At 44.9% G+C, this 18647-nt stretch overlaps 1 protein-coding gene across 1 annotated transcript in view; it reads right to left on the bottom strand.

Moving 5' to 3' along the window:
• Nucleotides 1–18433, bottom strand: part of LOC107283088 (D site-binding protein) — a 25588-nt gene extending 7155 nt beyond the window's left edge. Inside the window, exons 1-4 of the mRNA XM_015810936.2 lie at nucleotides 18406–18433; nucleotides 16839–17093; nucleotides 8778–9113; nucleotides 1662–1882 (exon numbers count right to left, since the gene is read on the bottom strand). Of these exons, the coding sequence (XP_015666422.2) occupies nucleotides 1662–1882; nucleotides 8778–9113; nucleotides 16839–17093; nucleotides 18406–18433 (840 nt within the window). The remainder of the gene's footprint in view (nucleotides 1–1661; nucleotides 1883–8777; nucleotides 9114–16838; nucleotides 17094–18405) is intronic.
• Between the last annotated feature and the right edge of the window lie 214 nt (nucleotides 18434–18647).

Raw genomic sequence — 18647 nt, 5'->3', positions numbered from 1 at the left:
GCATTTCCCACTCCCTTATTTTGGGGTCATGGTTCACATCTTCCAATCAACTTGGAAGATGTGATTTACTTCCGGTTTCTTTCTCCCGGGCTATCCTTATTCTCCTCCCTCTTTCCCAGTTGCTGGTTTAACTATATAAATACCAGACAGTTCTGCATATTGTCAAAGCAAGAATATACAGTATTTGCAGCGTTGACACTCAGCCCTTCTCTCCTCTGGTCTTTCCTGCAAGAACGATCTTTCTGCCTCTTCAATAAACTGTAACCTTCTTCCCAAAGCAGTCGCCATGTTGCTTATTTATTCCCGGCTTGGATGAGCCAGGATGAAGACTTTACTTCTAACAATTGGGAAAAGCAACCAAATGAATAACAAGGAAATCCTTCAAGGCAGTGATCCCCAACCTTTCTGGCACCAGGGACTGGTTTTGTGGAAGACAATTTTTCCATGGACTGGGGGAGGGTGGGGGAGGGTGATGGTTTCACATGCAACCTAGATCCTGTGCATGCACAGATGAAGCTTTGCTTGTTTGCTTACTGTTTCCGCGGCCCGGTTCCTAACAGGCCAGGCACCAGTACCAGTCCGTGGCCTGGGTGGTTGGGGACCCCTGTTTCAAGGTGTTTGACCACTTGTAAATATTCTCCTTCTTTTGGCAACATTCCCCCCCCCCCATTATAAAGCTATTACAATGGAGGGGCAGGACTAGGAAGACGGGAGTTAAAATCCTCACTCTACCATAAAGCTTCCCCGAGATTCATTCCTATTTTTAGCCTCATTGTTGTGAAGAGAAAAAACTGAGGGGGAAGGCCCAGGTATCCCATTTTCATCTCCCTGTGTTTAGGGCCATGGGCATTTTAAAAATACTCAGACCTAACCTGAGCAGAACACCTCTCTGCTGTTCATTGAACCATGCATTTTCTTTTTAGCCTGAAATAGGTCATACAGGTAATCTTTGACTTAACGTTCACAACTGGAACCAAAATTGTGGTCACTCAGCGATCCAGTTATTAAATGAGTGATCATTAAGTGACCAGATTGGTTTTTTACTGTGATCATTAAGTGAATCACATGGTCACTGAATGAATCCCATGGTCATTAAGCAAATCCAGCTTCCCCAACTAGCTCTGCTTGTCAGAAGCTCACTGGGAAGGTTGCAAATCAAGATCACCTGACTGCAAGATGCTGCTGCAACAGTCATAAATGCAAGCTAGTTGCCAAGCCCCAAATTGTGATCATATAACCACAAGAGTGATATGATGGTCAAAACTTCAAAGACCAGTTTAAGTCATTTTTTCCCCAAGGCCATCATAACTTCAAACTGTTGTTAAATAAACTGTCATAAGAGGGGGACTACGTATGAGTAGTTTAAAGAATAGCAGAGAAAGGCTGGGCTTGCGCTAGATCTAAAACCCTCCTCCTAAATCATTTTCAATCAACGGCACAGCCCAAGTATTCATTATATGTGCAATTAATACATAAAACAGTTTATGGTCTTGCTTTTATTGCTTGGTTTGTGAGTAACTTTGTTCTCTCTTGATCTGAATACTATACTCCCTTCCTTAAAGAAACATCCAAGCTATTTCAACCAGGTTAAGGAGGATGGGAAAACGAAAGCAAGAGGTCTCTGAACCCCAAGCAGTGGCCTATCCTTGTTCTCAGCTCACCTTCTGTTCATCAGGAACCTGTATTTTCCGGGCCTTTTTCATGATGGGTTGGGGCTTAAGTTCCTCTTCTGAGAACCGATGCTTGCGAGGGTCAAAGGTCTCGTGGCCTGGAATGCTGGACAGTGCCAAATCAGCAGGGTCAGGGTCAAAGTTCATGAGGACCTCCACAGTCTCAGGGTCTACCGGGCTGGGTGTGCTTCGGGACACTGGCGTGACAGGACCTGAGGCAGGTTAAGGAGGAAAGTAGGTGAATTTTGCACAAAGACAGAAAAGCACCAACAAAAGCATCTGCTCGTAACCTACTCCTTCCTGATGATCATATATCCAACCACCCCTTTTGCTTCCCGGTGCACCTCAACTCTTCACGAAAGGGATTAACTGATATGGTGGAGAGCAACAGGGACACAGGGTTATGTCTCTTGATAACCCAGTACATTTAAGTCTTCCTGAGGATTAAAGGCATGCAGAGGGGCTGGGAAATTTATGCAGGTTAAGCAGCATCCCAACCCCATTTAAGTAAAGGTGGATTTTCTGGAGCACTCCGTGTCTGACAGGGGCTTAAGAAATAGCCAGAGAAGAGGCATAGGGGCACATTTGTTCTGGTAACTGCAAATCGAGGGATGGTTGAATTAAAAGAGTGTGACTCAAATCTCAGCAACTTTAAGAAGGGTGGACTCCAACACCCAGAGTTCCCCAGCCAACTGGCTAGGGAATTCTGGGAGTTGGGAGTCCACCCTTCTTAAAGTTGTTGAGGAGGAAAAACACTGCTTTAAAAGTTTATTAAGTTACCCTGCCTGGGAAAATATGGCAGGGAAGGAGAAAGGCATTTTGTGGCTGGCAGAACCAGAGAGGGCTTGGAGCTGTGCAATGTTGAAACACGCCTGAGCAATAGAGGATGAGAGCAGTTGCCAGAAAACAGGGACTCAATATATCTGACAGTCCTCCTAATCTTTAACTCTCCCCTAACCTGGAGCAGCCCCCACCCCCTGTGCTTCTAACTCCAAATTTCCTGGTCCCTCCTCCCTCTTCTTCAAGATTCAGGATTTATAGAGAGTGAGCTTAAAATGCAGGTCACAAAGCAAATATAATCTCCATACATTATAATGTGCACTTTTAAATGCTCACCCCCAACAACCTGCAACTAAATCAGCTGTTAAGATTCATCCTGGATCCAAAAGTCGCTTTTTCACTTAACCTCCATTTCCTGTTCTAGCCAACATTTTCACGGCCAGTATTAAAGCTTTTTCTTGCTAGCAAACAAAGAGCATTGCTGTCCTTTTGCCTTCTCCTGTAATGGAGCTGCTTTCTGTGGAGGAACTCAGGTGCTTGTGCCTGTTGGAGAACCCAAGTACCCTTGTTTCCCACAGCCCCCCTCCCCCAGACATCTGCCAGTCACCCCTTCTAATCTCTTCCCCCTTGGAGACCCCAAATGACCGCCCTGCTAAATTGCTCCACCCACCTCCGTTTGCCGGAGAGCCCCAAGGCTAATCTGCCTGGCTTTGCAACACCCTGCTGCTGGCCCCTCATGGGAACCTGCCTGCTGGGAGAGCCACACAGGCACCCCTGGAGAGGCCCTGCCCGCCTGCCTCACACCGCAGCCCCACGTGCCCGCTCGCCCCGCCCTGCGCCGAGGAAGAGGCAGGCTGCCAGCTGGCAGGAGCAATGAGCGCAGAGCCCAGCCGAGCGACATGTGTTCGCAGAGGCAGGGTGAGAAACGTGAGCGAAAGCAGGAGGCTCCATGCACAGACACGAGACTGGGCCTTTCCAAGCGGGCGTGGTTGACACAGGGCTCTGGCATAGCAGTAACACGGGATTCCCCGCAGCCTCCTGGCACGCTAGGGCTGAGTCTCTACTCCAGGACACGTGCACACGCATTCAAACGTGCACAGGGAGGGAGGGGGGGACTTCAGGCCTCCTCCTTAAGGTGGGGAGGGGGAGACCCACACCTGATGTTCAGGAAAGGGGGAAGCTTCATCCCCAGGAGTTCTCCCTCCCTCTTATAGGCAGAGGGGAGGAAAGGCCTTACGTCTAGGATGTGGGGCAGTGTTTGGGCAAAGGAGAGGCTTTCCTGTTTTTAAATGGAGGCTGTTGGTATCCAGAAATGCTGACAGAGCTGATGAAGCAATAGGAGGGGGGGGGGGGAAAGGATGGGGGGGTAGTACAGGGCAAATATCAAGAGAATATTTGTAGTTCAGGATTGAATTGTGGAGGTCTTTGATGTTCTCTGAGCTTGGTGATTTTCTTGCAGACGTTTCATTGCCAAACTAGGTAACTTCATCAGTGCGCTAATGATGTTATCTAGTTTGGTAATGAAAGATCTGCAAAAAAAAAACCCCACCAAGCTCAGAGAGCACAAAAGACCCTACAGAGTTTTTAGAGGAAGGGGTGACTTAAATGTAAGAACATCTAGAGAGGGGGAGGCAATTTATATTTAATGTTTTGGATTATATACCCCCCCCCCGATACAAGAGCTCCAGTTATTTTCTTTAGATTTAAGTAAAAGAGAAAAGTGTTGGCAGTGGTCTTAGATTCACTGATTAATAGATCTGGATTAATAAAACAATTCCTGTGTTCATTTCACACAGTGTGCTGAAACATTTAAAATGTTATGGCATAATGCGATGGCCTGGTGCATACCACAGCCTTTCCATGCGCCACTTAACTCCATGGAGCTTTAGTGTATTGTGGGAATCCAGCTTATGTCTTAAAAAGAAGAGATGGAGCATTCAGGAATGCCGAGTGTTCCAATTAATAGTGAGCTAACCAAGTTAGAGTGAAGGATCATAATTGGGGAGAAACTTTATAGGATGTAGGGGGAGGAAGGGAGGGGGGAGGGAGGGAGGGAAGTCTTAAAAGTTTGAGAGGGACCATATACATTTATCAAATATAGGAATTAGAAATTCACTTAAAAACCTGCATCGTTTGGACATCAACTTAATTACATCACCTTCACACAGTATTGATTACATTGTTTGATGTGATTAAATCATTATTGATATGTGAGTCAATCTGGAGCACCACTGATCTAAGAATAAGTCCAGAACAGTGTCTCTCAACCTCAGCAACTTTAAGCTGTGTGGACTTCAATTCCCAGAATTCCCCAGTCAGTTATGTTGGGAATTGAAGGAATTCTGGGAATTGAAGTCCACCCAGCTTAAAGTTGCTGAGGTTATGAAATACTGCTTGTAGAGTACAATCCCGTGTTGCATATCCTCCAAGGAGTCCCAAACATTGTGGATGGAATCAATTTACCTTCACTAATCTGCTCTCTCGATATTTTTCACCGTAAACAGCAAGCACCAGATTCCCATCCAAAGCTCTGTAAACTTCCTCTTTCCCCACAACCTCTCAACAATCACACTTCGAAATGGAAGCAGAAAAGCCATATTCGGAATCAAACCTGGAGGATCGCTTTCTAAATATTATCCAACTCAAACTTCTTATTATTCTGTTTTTAAAAATCCATACATTCCACCTTTCTATTGGGAACCAGAACAAGGCTCAGTCAGAAATGAAGTCTAAAAACAATATTATTATCACTCTGACCTGGGTTTTGCACAATGCTGTGAATTTGATTACTGAATTAATCCATTTTCTGATGTTGCTGAAGCATAAACTATTCAAACAGGCTGGACTTGTAAAATGTGCTAATCCTTCCGCCAAAGCCCTAAACAAGGCTAAAACTAACTAAACATAGCATGTTGTGCAAATCCAGACAAAGAAATGGAAGTTTAGAAGTAATTGTCTTCAACATGGGGGTTGAATACAATACTTAACTTCTCAGAAGTCCCCGGAGCCTATGAGACTGTTAAAATAATAATAAAGCTGAGTATATGCATTCATTTGCAATGTTTTTACTGTTGTAAATTGTTTTAAATCTCCATCCCTTTCTATGTATTCTTTAATACATCAATTCTATTATAACATAGAATTTTCATCCATTGGATCAATTCTCAACAGGTGTACCTCTAGCTCAGTGGTTCTCAACCTGTGGGTCGGGACCCCATTTGGGGTCGATCGACCATTTCACGGGGGTCGCCAAGCAATGCTGTCTGCCATTTTTTTTATCCGCCATTTTTTTTGTCCGCCATTTTTCCCCCTTTTCCGGCGGGTGCCTTACCTCCCTTGGGCTGGGCCAGTTGGTGGTCGGCCTGCTCCGTCTCTGCCGCTTGCCAGCTATGCCTCAGCCGGCGCAGGGGGCGGAACCACGCATGCGTGGCGCTCCCGGGCAGGGAAAGTCCTCGACTTACGACCGGTTGGATAGTCCTCGACGTACGACCGGTTTAGTCCTCGACGTACGACCGGTTTAGTCCTTGACTTACGACCGGTTTAGTCCTCGACTTACGACCGGTTGGGGTCACGGCATTAAAAAGGTTGAGAACCACTGCTCTAGCTATATGGACTACATCTCCCAGAATCCCTTGCAATATCTATAATTAAAATTCCCTGACTGGGAATTCTGGAAGCTAAAGTCCAGACATTGATGAAGATTGCAGTGAACTTTGATCAAATCAGGATATGCTTATTTTCAGAACACCGCATCTTCAGTTGCCTCTAGATTAGTCCATAAAATCTCTTTTCTGATCCTCTCCACAATAAAAATAGCTTAAAACTTCACTGAAATTCTAAAACTTTCAACAGGTAGAGAAAAGAATTCCTATACAAATCAGGATAGGATCAAAAATAGTATTTGTTCCTAGGTGCATGGTGTGTGTGCTAGCAGTACACAATTCTTTGTGTATCAGTCTGTATGTGGCAAGTGAAAATCAGGGTAGGAATGAGAGTTTGGACTTTCCAGCAGCCAGGAGAAGGCTGTCACTGCCACCACAACCAAAAGGTGGGACTGAAAACTATTTGCAATTAGGAGATGAAACTCCTTGCCACAATTAGGCAGGTACTTGAAACTGCCTTCCTTCCCCGCTCTAACCCAGTGAGGGTGCTAAAATAATTTTTTTATCACCTCCACACCAAATACACCATGTTTCAAAGAATATCTTTTTGCAGATATCTATGGAGATTCTCAGTCATCCAGGTCATACTTGTCTCAAAGGTGCTTTTTTTCCTTCAAAAGGCAACTGAATTGTTTTTTCCTTGAGGAAGATGAAGGAGGAGAAAGAAAGAAAGAAAGAAAGAAAGAAAGAAAGAAAGAAAGAAAGAAAGAAAGAAAGAAAGAAAGAAAGAAAGAAAATGTTTCATTTCTCATTCAAGAAGCTTCATCAGTTTTGATGAACCTATCCTTCCATTCCCCTCCCCATCCTATCAGAACCTTTCCTTCCATCTTCTCCCCACCATCCATTCTCAACTGTCAGTACCTATCCATCTCCCTGCCATCAGAACTGATAAAGCTTCTTGGATAAGAAGCAAAACTTTTTTCCCCCTTCTTCTTCTTCTTCCTTAAGGAAAAAACAGCCCAGTTGCCTTTTGAAAAAAAAAAAAGCACCTTTGAATCTTTTTGCAGATGTTAATCCAAGAATAAATATGATTTGTAATAATTTTAGAGTTCTTTTTAAAGTAAGGATTGGTCAAACAGGATATAAAAGAGAACACTTAGCACAAGGGTCAAAATAAGGCATTAAAATTGAGATCTGGAGCAGAGGGAAGAAAAATTGCACCATTCTCTGCTCAGAGCATTAAGTCCTTTTCTCTTCATACAGATTTAGCCACAGGAAGAAAAGTAGTTGGGAAGGAATGATTCAGAACAGGAAAATTGTCTAACAGGGGGGGAAACTCTTCTCTTTTGCTGCTCTTTCATTGCAAATCATAGCTTCCACAACCTATTTTTGTATGAAAAATATTTTGTTATATGCATCCATGTGTAACCTGTGGCACATTCTCAAGATTTTGTGCCTTTAAACAAAAAATAAATTACAATATGACTTTGCCCTCTACAGGTTCAAAGAGCAAGTTTAAATTATGCTTTCTTCTTATCCCAAAGAAGCAGGGGTGGGGAACTATGGCCCTTTTATGACCTGTGGACTTCAACTTCCAGAATTCCTGAGCCAACCATGCTGGCTCAGGAATTCTGGGAGTTGAAGTCTACAAGTCATAAAGAGGCCATAGTTCCCATTTCTGTCACCGAGGCACTGCAGAAGGAAAACAAAACAAAGCATATAGCAGTGATGGCGAACCTTTTAAAGACTGACTGCCCAAACTGCAACCCAAAACCCACTTATCCATCGTTGAGTGCCAGGTGGGTGTGGCCCATTGGCTGGGTGTTGCCAATTGGCTGGGTGTGGCTAATTGGGTGGGCGTGGCTGCGGTGGTAATGGCAGACTGGGTGGGACTAAAAAGTTCAATCAATCAATTCCAACTTTGCAAGATCTTTTTTTTCCCCACGAGAAGTTAAAATTGACTGATTGAACCTTTTTTTTTTTTTTTGCACATGGCGGCGGAGGCCTAAAGCGAAAAGGTTTTATAAAACCCAGCTGAAGGCCTAGGACTGGGGCGACGGCGCGTGTGCCCACAGAGAAGGCTCTGAGTGCTGCCTCTGGCCCCCGTGCCATAGATTCGCTACCACTGGCATATAGCAATGCCACTTGGAATTTGCACCCTAGCTTTATAAGGGTGTTTTCATAATACTATCAACAAATATTTGTGTGAGCATCTGTGGTTTTAGGCCTACAATTATTGTGTGCTGGATGTGACATCTAAGATGTGTGGAAGCTGAGGGGGGAAAAAACCAGACTGTGGGGCCCTTGGTGGTTTCTTGCAGACATTTCATTACCCAACTAGGTAACACCATCAGTGCAAATGTTGCCTAGTTGGGTAATGAAAGATCTGCAAGAAGTTCAGGGAGCAACAAGGACTCCATAGTTCAACCCTGAATTACAAATATTCTCTTCTACAGCAAAAACAGACTTTGGGAAACAGTTAAAAGGAGATTCTTACAGTTCTCTTACAAATCTCATCCCAAAAGCAGAACCACAGGAGCCAATCACTTTTTTCCCCATCTTTTTCCCCCCTACACCAGGGGTAGGCAACCTTGGCAATTTTATGACTCGGGGACTTCAACTTCCAAAATTCCTGAGCCAGTTGAAGTCCACAAGTCATAAAAGAGCCAAGGTTGCTTACCCCTGCCCTACACCATCCTCTTGCCCAAAATACAGCCAAATTTACCTGTTTTGCTGCAGTTTTGGTCATAATCACTGCCGACCAGACCTTCACCAGATGAAGAACAGATTGAAGACGATGACGCGCAAGAAGCTGGCCGACTAAGATCCACCACTACCCCACTGGAAGGTGAGGCGGTGGGCTGGCTGCCTGGGGAATACGACTGATGGGCTGGACTTGGGGGCAAACCATTTTCCAGCAAAAATTCATCCAAGTCTACGTATTCAATCTCATTGTAGGGCAAGGTGCGTTCCCACAGGAGGGACCCCAGATATGCACAGTGCCCAGGTCTTGAGACGCTCAGATCGTCCTCCATCTTACGCTCCTTGTCTTTGATCACACCTGCAATGGAACAAAAGCAGCAGGGGAGAGCAAAAGGGAGAAACGCAGGTTAAAGAACAAGATTAGTGGAATGTGTATAATCTAAGAATAGGAATCTACCGAAATGCGATCAAAAATAAGACAGGCAATTAACTGGAAAGTCAGAATCTGGAAAATTAGACCAGAATTTGCTCATGCTGTGAGGAGAAGGCTGAAGGTGATAAATCTGCAGTGGATGCTTAAGGAAACTGCAAAGCTTGTACCAAACTCATACATAAAAGTCTTTTAGCAACAAAGTCTTGGATAAGAAGAGTTGTTAATAAATGAAAAATTGTTTCCCCAATATGCCACACGTTACAACTTAAATGTCTGACTATTTTGTACTGTAAAGGGACAAGGGCCATATCTGGCCAAAGCAGCTTATAATTAAAAAAGAAAGACATAATGTGAAGAGGGGGAAATAATGAATATAAATTACAGCTACATATATGTAAGCATGGCTGGCTCAGGAATTCTGGGAGTTGAAGTCCACAAGCCATAAAATGGCCATTGTTCCCCATCCCTGATTTAAAGGAAAGTACAATTCAAAGGGAATACAAAATGCCTTTAGCAATGATAAGGGCTTTTCCCAAACCAAAAGTTAATCCTTCTTCAAAAGCAGACAACATTAAACTTCATTATCTTCCAACTGCAGAATGTTAAAAATGTTTAGCTCCAATTCTATTTATAGTTCTCTAACCTGAATTTCTGAAAAGGGCAATACAGGTAGTCCTTGACTTACAACCATTTGTTTAAGGACGGTTCAAACATATGAGAACACTGAAAAAGGTGACATACGACTGGTCTTCACACTTACGACAGTCGCAGTGGTTACATGATCAAAATTCAGGCACTTGGCAACTGGCATGTATTTACAATAGTTGCAGCATTCTGGGGTCATGTGATCACCATTTGCAACCTTCCCAAGGAGTTTTTGACAAGCAAAGTCAATGGGGGGAAACTGGATTCGCTTAACAACAGCAGAAAAAAAAGGTCATTAAATCAGGCATGATTCACTTAATAACTGCCCATTTAGCAATGGAAGTTCCAGTCCCAATTATGGTCATAAAGTGTATGTACTTGCATACAACTGGAGGCTTCAGAGTGCCAAATTTTCCTTATCATGCCTAGCCTACCTAGAGCAACATTATTCAATATACAAAGTCAAGATGAACTTGTTGTCTGGAAGGGATACAGAATGAAATATAAAAAATGAAAACTAATTAGCAGTAAGTCATTATAATTTGCACGTTAAGTGAATTACACTTAGCACAGCTCTGTTCGAATCAAAGGGATGGCTGCACCATCAAGTTACTTACAGGGATTAAAGTGTGCTGTGGAGAGACCTATAAAGTCATTCCAACCTCATACTCACCATAACTGTACAGCAAAGGTTTTACAGGTTCCTCAGTGACTCCGTTATTTCAGAGGAAGAAAAAGTTGGCTTGATGTTAGAATATAAGATGTGGAAAGATTAATTTAGGCCATCCATCTGCATGTTCAGTGCAGAGACCAGATTTAAAGGTTCCTGAACTGATGGCCTTCCAGTTTCTTCTTGAGTGCCCACCACTCTCAGCTATTGGCTTTCTTATCCCTTCGTTGTTTTGAACGATATTCACCTGCATGCAGGCAGGTAGTTTGTGGATAGATAGTCAAGAATGTTTCTAGATCAACAATTCTGGCAGTTTTAATCGAAGTATTCACCATGTACCATTTATGCTACCTGGATTGAAACCACCTACCCACTGCATTCTATAATTAAGGCTTTGTTGGAAACTATTTTAATTGTATAGTAGTGCTTCTCAACCTTAAGAGGCATACTGGCTGACAAATTCTGGGAGTTGAAGTCCACATATCCTAAAAGTTGTTGATGTTGATGCTTTTCAGGGACCGATCAAATCAGAGGCACACTATATAACCCCAGATAGTCCCAATCCCAAGATTTTTAAAGTTTTAAAGTGGTTTTGCAAAATAATAATCCCATGTGTATGAGTGTCTGCAGGAGGGGGAAACGGACAAATGAGAAGAAAAAAAAAAGCAGAGGAAATCACCACACAAACACCATAACTTACACCCTTGCATCAGATGTCAGGATGCAAACACATAAAGGGTGGCAGCTGTGTGATGGTGTCACCAGGCACATGTTGATATTCTGCCATCACTGCTGTTTGCTGTAGATAAGGCTGCCCCACGTTCTACCTCTGATCTCCTTGGCGGCTTGATGCAAACTCAAAACGAAGTTTCCACTGGGTTCATCAGCAGCTGGTATCTTAAAAATTTGACCTGTTTTTGAACGTGGAATGTGAAAATCTGTTTCGGGTTCAAAAACTGCCTGCTTCTCTCATGTTGCTTCAATCAGTTCTGTTCTGAATTTGGAACGATCCCAAATGATCAGAACAGCCTGCTTCACCCTTGAAGCAACTGCTTCAAACTAAAAATGGAAAAAGGTTTCAGTTCAGAAAGATTCTGCACTCCTCTACTAACAAATTAAGGATGCTAAATCTTCCCTCTATCTTTCTGCAATTGTGCCAATCTTCCTCGGGATTTGTATGATTGCTCTGAGATTTTTTTTATTTTATTTTTTTACACTGCAGACATGAACCCGTTTCTGATTGCGCTGGATCACAATAATGTTTTTGTTTAGCTTTTAAAATATCTGGCAGCAAGGAAGTTCCAGTCTGGGAACGTTTCATTAAAATGGTTCTGATCTACGGCCGTGGTTAATTCAAGGGCTGAGAAGCAAGGACAAGCTAGATCACTGAGGCTGTAAAATGCAATCGCTGATATCTGTAGTGTAAAACTGCTGAAATTTGCCCAGGACCTATCCTTCACTTTCTCCGCCCCGGAGGCCTGCCTGTTGTTCACCAGCAAAAGACAAGCGCAGCTTTACCCCAGCTGACCCCTGCTGCGTTCAGCCATATCTGATCGGCTTCATCAGTGCTCCTGTTCTTTTGCTGCCCCCTTGCCAGCCTGAAGCCCAGGGAAGGTGGCTCTTTTCAGAGAAACAGCCAGCTGGCCTTTCAAAGGAACTAATTTCTCAGGGACTCTAATACAGACACACACCCCAGACCATTAATCTGGGGAGAGCGTATGGCAAAAGCAGGATTTTCTGCCTGGGATAGCAGTCTAGCCCCTGAATCCACCGGCTTAGGTTCAGATATGATTGAATCTACTCCTGCCTAGTGCCTAAATCTGGGGCAAAAGGGATCCATTTCCCTACCACCACATAAACACTGCCCTTTGGTTGCCCCAGTTTGTTTACAGCAGACTGCAGAGATTATTATTCATGAGTGGGCTAAAATAGAAGAAAGTGCCAGGAGGTGAGTGGGAGACGATATAAGCATTTCTTCAAACCTCCTTGACATGACTCCTACTACCTACCTACAAAAACACACACACACACCTCTGCACCCTCTCTCCACTGCACCTGGGCTGTCTGTGCTCCCTCCCCAAATCACCAGGTCTCTGGAAGCTTAGGTGGTTGTGTGCTTTACAAGTGTTCAACCCACACCATGAGGTTCAGACAGGCCTGGGAGTGGTGCTCCATACCTGAACTCTTACGCTGCCTGTACACGTGGAAGAGAAGTCCAGGCCCAGCTGATGGGCTGTGGCGACACCAACCTGGCGCCCCGAAACTGGGCGAGTCACTCCCAACGCCCCATGACTAGATTAAACCCACATACAATTCCCAATTGTGAGGAGATGCTCCATACAGATTGATCCCGGAATATTTTCGCTCCTCCCTCCCTCCTTCTCCTGCTCCTCCTCTTCTTCCCATGCCTGGATCCACCCAGGCAACTATTTGAAACTGGCAGTTATGAACTGCTGGATGAAATCTTGACCCAGTCACGGGACTCATCAGAACAGTCCATGGCCATTTTTGTTAAAGCCTTAGTTTTCCCTATCTGTAAAATGGGAATAATGAACTACCTCAACAAGGGTACTACAAGGATAAAATGCCTGTGGGGGATAAATAATGGCAAAGAACAGGATATAGAAACAATACTGCTGATATTATTTAAAATATGGGGAATGATACAGTGGAAAAATAAAAATGATAAATATTTTGTTTCCATTCCTCCTTTGCCTTTAGTCCTGGCTCTTAGGCACAAAGATTTTTTCTGTGTGACACCAAAATTACCTTCTAAACTGCTCCCTCAGTCCCTCAAAATTTCCCCTAAATTCTACCCCCCCATGGCCAATTTAATGTAATACCTAAATCTGGACCTCAGCATGTGAGCCTTGTTTTCTAATTCTGCCCCACTAGCTATTGCAGGCGTGAAAACTGTTTCAGAATACAAAGTACTTCAAGGCTGAATTCACACAATATATTTAACCTGCATTATTCCTAGGCATGTATTACATATGTGCTGAAGTCAACAGAACCATCAGGTAATCCTAGCTTGGGGTCCACGTAATACCATACTCTCACCCACAAACCACATACTACTTTGTAACTAATGTGACTCAGGATATTTGGCAATCAGATGCTAAAAGGAATATAATGAAAAAGAGCTGGGAAATAGCTAATGCTCAATATTCAGGCTGTGGCACTAAACAGAGTGAACACCACAAAAATTTTATTTTTATTTTTATTATTGTTATTGTTATTTTGAACCCAGGCTCAGCCAGCTCACTGCAGTCATAACCTAAACCAAATGAAAACAATCAAACCTCCAAACACAACCAGCCTTCCCAGTGGTTGGAGTCAACAGCAGCAAACCGAGCCCCCAGCAAGCAAGCAAGTGAACGTACACTACACGGAGAAAACAGGAGCAGAATGCTCTCCAAAGCAACATGCACATGGCAGAACGAAAACAACAACAACAACCCTTGAACGTTGATATGGATGGTCAAGGTTAGCATCAGCTCCCAAAATCCAGGGGGAGGGGAGTGAGGAGGTGCATATGAAGAAATATGTCTCCCAATGCAGGCACTGGACTTGGGGGAAGGGAGGGCTTAAAACACACAACTGTCTCCCCTCTGCACTCAAGGATCTTTGTCTTAATGAGGGTCACACAGCAAGGAGGAAAATAAATATTAAATAAGGATTAAGGGGGTGGGGGTGAGCCCATAGAAGATTCTGCCCAGGTAGGCTAAGGGATCCGACTGGCACCCTGGAGCCCCTCTTCAGCTGCCCACCCCCACATCATGGTCTGTATCCATCTGTCCACCTCTCATCCTGACGAACTAGAATATAAATGCCAGCTTGTGGAGAGCAGGCGCTCCCCCCACACACTTCTTTTCCTCTCCCCCCCCTTCTTTCTCCTTGCCAGGGAGGGGTTTGCTGACCCTGGGAAGTCCCCACAATATCCTGGCTGCTGCTACCCCACCACCCCTTGCCCGCCCGTTGTCTGTTGGCTTGTGTGAAAAGTCTTAAAGATTGTTTCCTGGGGCGAAGCTCCACGCCGGCACGTTTCATTCCCTCCTGCTGTGTCCCGTGGCTGAGCTGTGTGCAGCTTTAAGGGATTTACTGCTGCCAACCAGCAGATGTAAGTGTGTGTATGTGTGTGTATGCAGGCGCATGTACAGAAACACCCCTTAATGGATCACCCTGGAAAACCCTGATGAGTTGGCATCTCTCCAGCGGCAAAACCCCAGGAGTTCTGGTTCCCCAAACCTTCTCCCCGGGAGGGTCTTAAAAGAGGATCCCCTCCCCTCTCTTCCTCTCCCAGTTCAGAAATCCAGGATCTCACTGCTCACCTTCTCCTGGTCCCCTCCTGCAAGGAGACTATGACAGCCATTTCCCTACCTCAAAACCTGATACTCCTCCCCAGCCTTCCATAATATTTTTTTTTAAAAAAAACCAACCCTCTACGATAGTGCTGCATTGTGAGGCATTGAGGCAGACACATTTAGAGGAACTGAATTCCAAAACACTAGAATTCCAAAAATCCATTTCAAAAGGAAGGAACTGCAACGGCAGACATGGCAAGTGCTCCTTAAAGATGTCATTACAGGGAACGGGGAGAAGGATAAGTTTTACGCTTGGACATTCCTCTCTCTCTCCCCCTTGTCCCCCCCCCCCCATCCTGATCTTTAAAAATCCTGGTTCCCACCTAGGTCTGGGCCAAAAGCCTTCCAGAAGCAAGCATCTTACATATGGGTCGGACTACAACTCCCACCCTCCCCTTCCAACCACTGCTGCAGTCCACTCCAGTAGAAGGGTGCCGGCTTTGAGGAGGACAACTCAGAAGTGCTCTGGGTCTAACTCCACCTACTATATTGTAGCTTATTTACAGGGCTTTGCTCTCTTGTGGAATTCTCAGATCTAAGCCCCTCCCAGCCAAAACCTATGAGAAAACACTCTCCCACCCCCGCTTCCAGCACTTCATTAAAATGATGATCCCATCAAAATTAAAAGAAGGGCCGCATCTTCCATGCACGTGGAAGGAGCTCTTATAAGCAATTTCTTGAAAAAGGATCTTCCTTGAACACAAACCCCATTCTTGCAATTCACAGTACAGGAAACAGAACAAAAAGGGGAAGTAACAGTGGCAGGTTGAAATGAGGACACCGCATTAATGGCAACACTCCCTCTGCTCCTTTTCCCCCCCCCTCCTCTTCCCAAATCCAGATGGCAGAAAAGGTAGAAGTGAAAGCAAGCAGAAAGCTACAGCTAGGAGGCCTTTCAGCACTGGTTTATTCCTGTTAACTTTAAAAGAGACTGGCCAGGTTGGGATGGAAAAGACAATCCAATGTTGCAAAGAATCCCAAATGAGCAGGCAGATTGGAAAACAACTGTAGTTAGGAGGAAAAATTAACAAGATGGAGTGATAACTGGAAGGATATTTATTATAGGGTGTGTGTGTGTGTGTGTGTGTGTGTGTGTGTGTGTGTGTGTGTGTAACATACACACAGAGCCCACAAAAAACCTGACACCATTTATCTTTAATACGGCACAAGACACCTAATTATTTTAAACTGCATCCGTGTTATGACATTGGCATGTCTCCGGCAAGCTAGGCAGAAAACACTTGGCGTATTAAAATGAAATACCTGGGAAAGGTTTTGCAAGGTTCAAGTGATGGGTGAAAAATAATACTGGCCCAGAGGAGACCTTCACTTTAATTCTGCACATTGACTCACAAACCAGCCAAACATAATATATCTAATGGGTGGTGCAAACTGGCCAGCCATGTCAAGTTCATGGCTCAGTTAAGTGGAACAAGCCCATAAAAATGGGTTGAATAAACCATGATTTGGTTCATAACCGGAAAGTATGCTTTGCAAATATGGCTAATCTCTTTCTCTCTCTAGGGTGGCTCCTCTCCTCTTGGTTCCCAAACTGTAAAATGGAACTAGCAGCAATACTATATATAGTTGATGGATGATGTGGCATCAAAGTTGTTTTTGATTCCTAGCAACTACATGATAGGTAGATGAGATAGGTAGATGAGATATAGACAGAGAGATGATAGATAGATAGCACAGAATAGATATAATGATAGATGGATAAATACCATAGAGTAGCTAACTAGCTAGAATGCCAATTGAGTATATAGATGACCGATAGATGTTAATCCGCACACACAAAAAATTGCTTTAGCAATTTCTAAACAAACAAATCAAATCAAATCCCTCCACTGTGAACTGGTGAAGCAGTTGGAAAGCAGCAAATGTTTTGCGTGGCTGCGAGCACAAATGTTGGTTAGACCTGGCATGTTGCAGGGGGTGGGGGGGGCGGGGTGGGGGGAAATCACTCACATGAGCCCAGTTCCTTGGCCCCCCGGCGTTCAGGACTCTTGACCGGTCCTTGCAGGAGGCTCTTGAGACTGACCATAGTGGAACTGGGGCCGCCGACCGCCAGAGGAGGAGGCGACATGAGGCTGGGTGCCGGACTGCCCTGGGCCATGATGAAGCTTGCGGCGGCGGCGGGGGCAGCAGCTAACTCCAGGAGATGCCCACCGCCGTCGGTGGGTTTTTCCTTTCCCTTCGACGATCTCCAGCAAACTGTCCCGACTTTAGAAATAAAGATACAAACAAAAAGGAGCAAAAGCATCAATCTTCGATCCAGAATCCGACGAAAATCCACCGACGATGCTCAGGAGGGGAAGGAAATTTCAGGACCTCGATGATTCTCCCCCCCTAAAAGATTTCTTTCCCGCCTTCCCCCCCCCCCCTCGTTCTCTTTCCACCACCAGCCTCGAAACAAGCCTCCAGGGCGCAGGCAACGGCCCCCGCTTTGCCCCGCTCCAAATTTAGCAACCAGTCCGCACCAAGAAGGATCTTCGCAGAAGATCTGTTAGAAATATTCCTTTGCGGGAGATGAGGAGGCTGGTTTGGGGAGGGGAGGGGAGAGAGAGATATTTATTTTTTAAAAACAAAAACAAAAAACCAGGAAACAATAATGAAGGATGATCAGGAAACGGGGGGAATCGATTCTCTAACTCAGAATTTTTTAAAAATGGATCTTTTTTGCGGAAAATTAATTACCCTTGGGAGGTTGTTGTCCGAAGCTTTTTAGCCTTTCCTCTCTCTCTCTCTCTCTCTCTCAAAAAAAGAAAAGACTCGGCGGTATGATCCCTTCACTAATAGATCCTGCTCCCTCTAAACGGCGGCGGTGGATCAACTCCCCTTTTCCTCCTCCAGCTAAATCCTAGAAGCACTGGAAAAAGCAATGCTAGATCTCCAAGGAGGGATCTTCTCGGGCGGGCACGGAGGGAATCCGAGATTTTCGCACCTGCTTCTCTGCCAGATCCCCGTTATAATAAGGAGGAGAAACCGAAAGCGGATCCCGATCTGTTCCGGAGTCCTATGCAGGCTTCCCCCAGAAGGGAACCAATGCATTTGAGCTAGACGCGTGCAATAGACAGATAAATGCAGATATAAAATTGCAAAAATCTCTCGTTACTTTCCTCAACAAACACTTCGCAACTATTTCCGAATTCGCCCCTCCTTTTGCCACAAAGTAGGAGGGACCAGGCAGCGAAAGTGGGCGGGGCTTCGCAAGCCCTTCTCCACCAACCAGCCGCCCGAGAGCGTGAGATTTGCAAACAGTGCTCCCCCCGCAGCTTCTTCTGTCATGTGCGTCTGCCATGGGGCAGGTGGGGCTCTGACCTAGATTTGACCAATAGGAGGAGAGACGATGGGAGGAGCCTGACCCAGTTTTGACCAATAGGAAGGCGCCAGGGGGGGAAAGGCGACAGTTCAGCGTTGGAAGCACGCGGGGAGGCACGTGTCGCTGGTGTTGTGATGGGGAGCAGAAAGGGAAACCTGGGTCTTAAAGGGACAGCGACCAGTCACTGGAAAGTAATGGGAGGGGGGTGTTTACTTTCAACGAGGATGAAGAGGGTCGACATAACAAATCTGGAGTCCTACATGAATATGACTTTTTAAAAAAATACCCTTGAGGTTGGATCATCCTTCAAATTCTACCCAACTGCCTGAAGGATAGTATGCTCCATATCCACAAAACTAACTTTCCTGCATCCTCTAGATATGCACAGAGTTTTGTTATGAAGCTATGGGAAGTCACCCCCCCCCCCAGAAGGAAATATTAAAAGGGCAGAATAT

The sequence above is a fragment of the Protobothrops mucrosquamatus genome, unplaced genomic scaffold (genome assembly GCF_001527695.2).
Source record: "Protobothrops mucrosquamatus isolate PMUCROS unplaced genomic scaffold, P.Mucros_1.0 scaffold25, whole genome shotgun sequence".
Taxonomy (NCBI): Eukaryota; Metazoa; Chordata; class Lepidosauria; order Squamata; family Viperidae; genus Protobothrops; species Protobothrops mucrosquamatus.
This window is presented reverse-complemented; position numbering and strand designations above follow the sequence as displayed.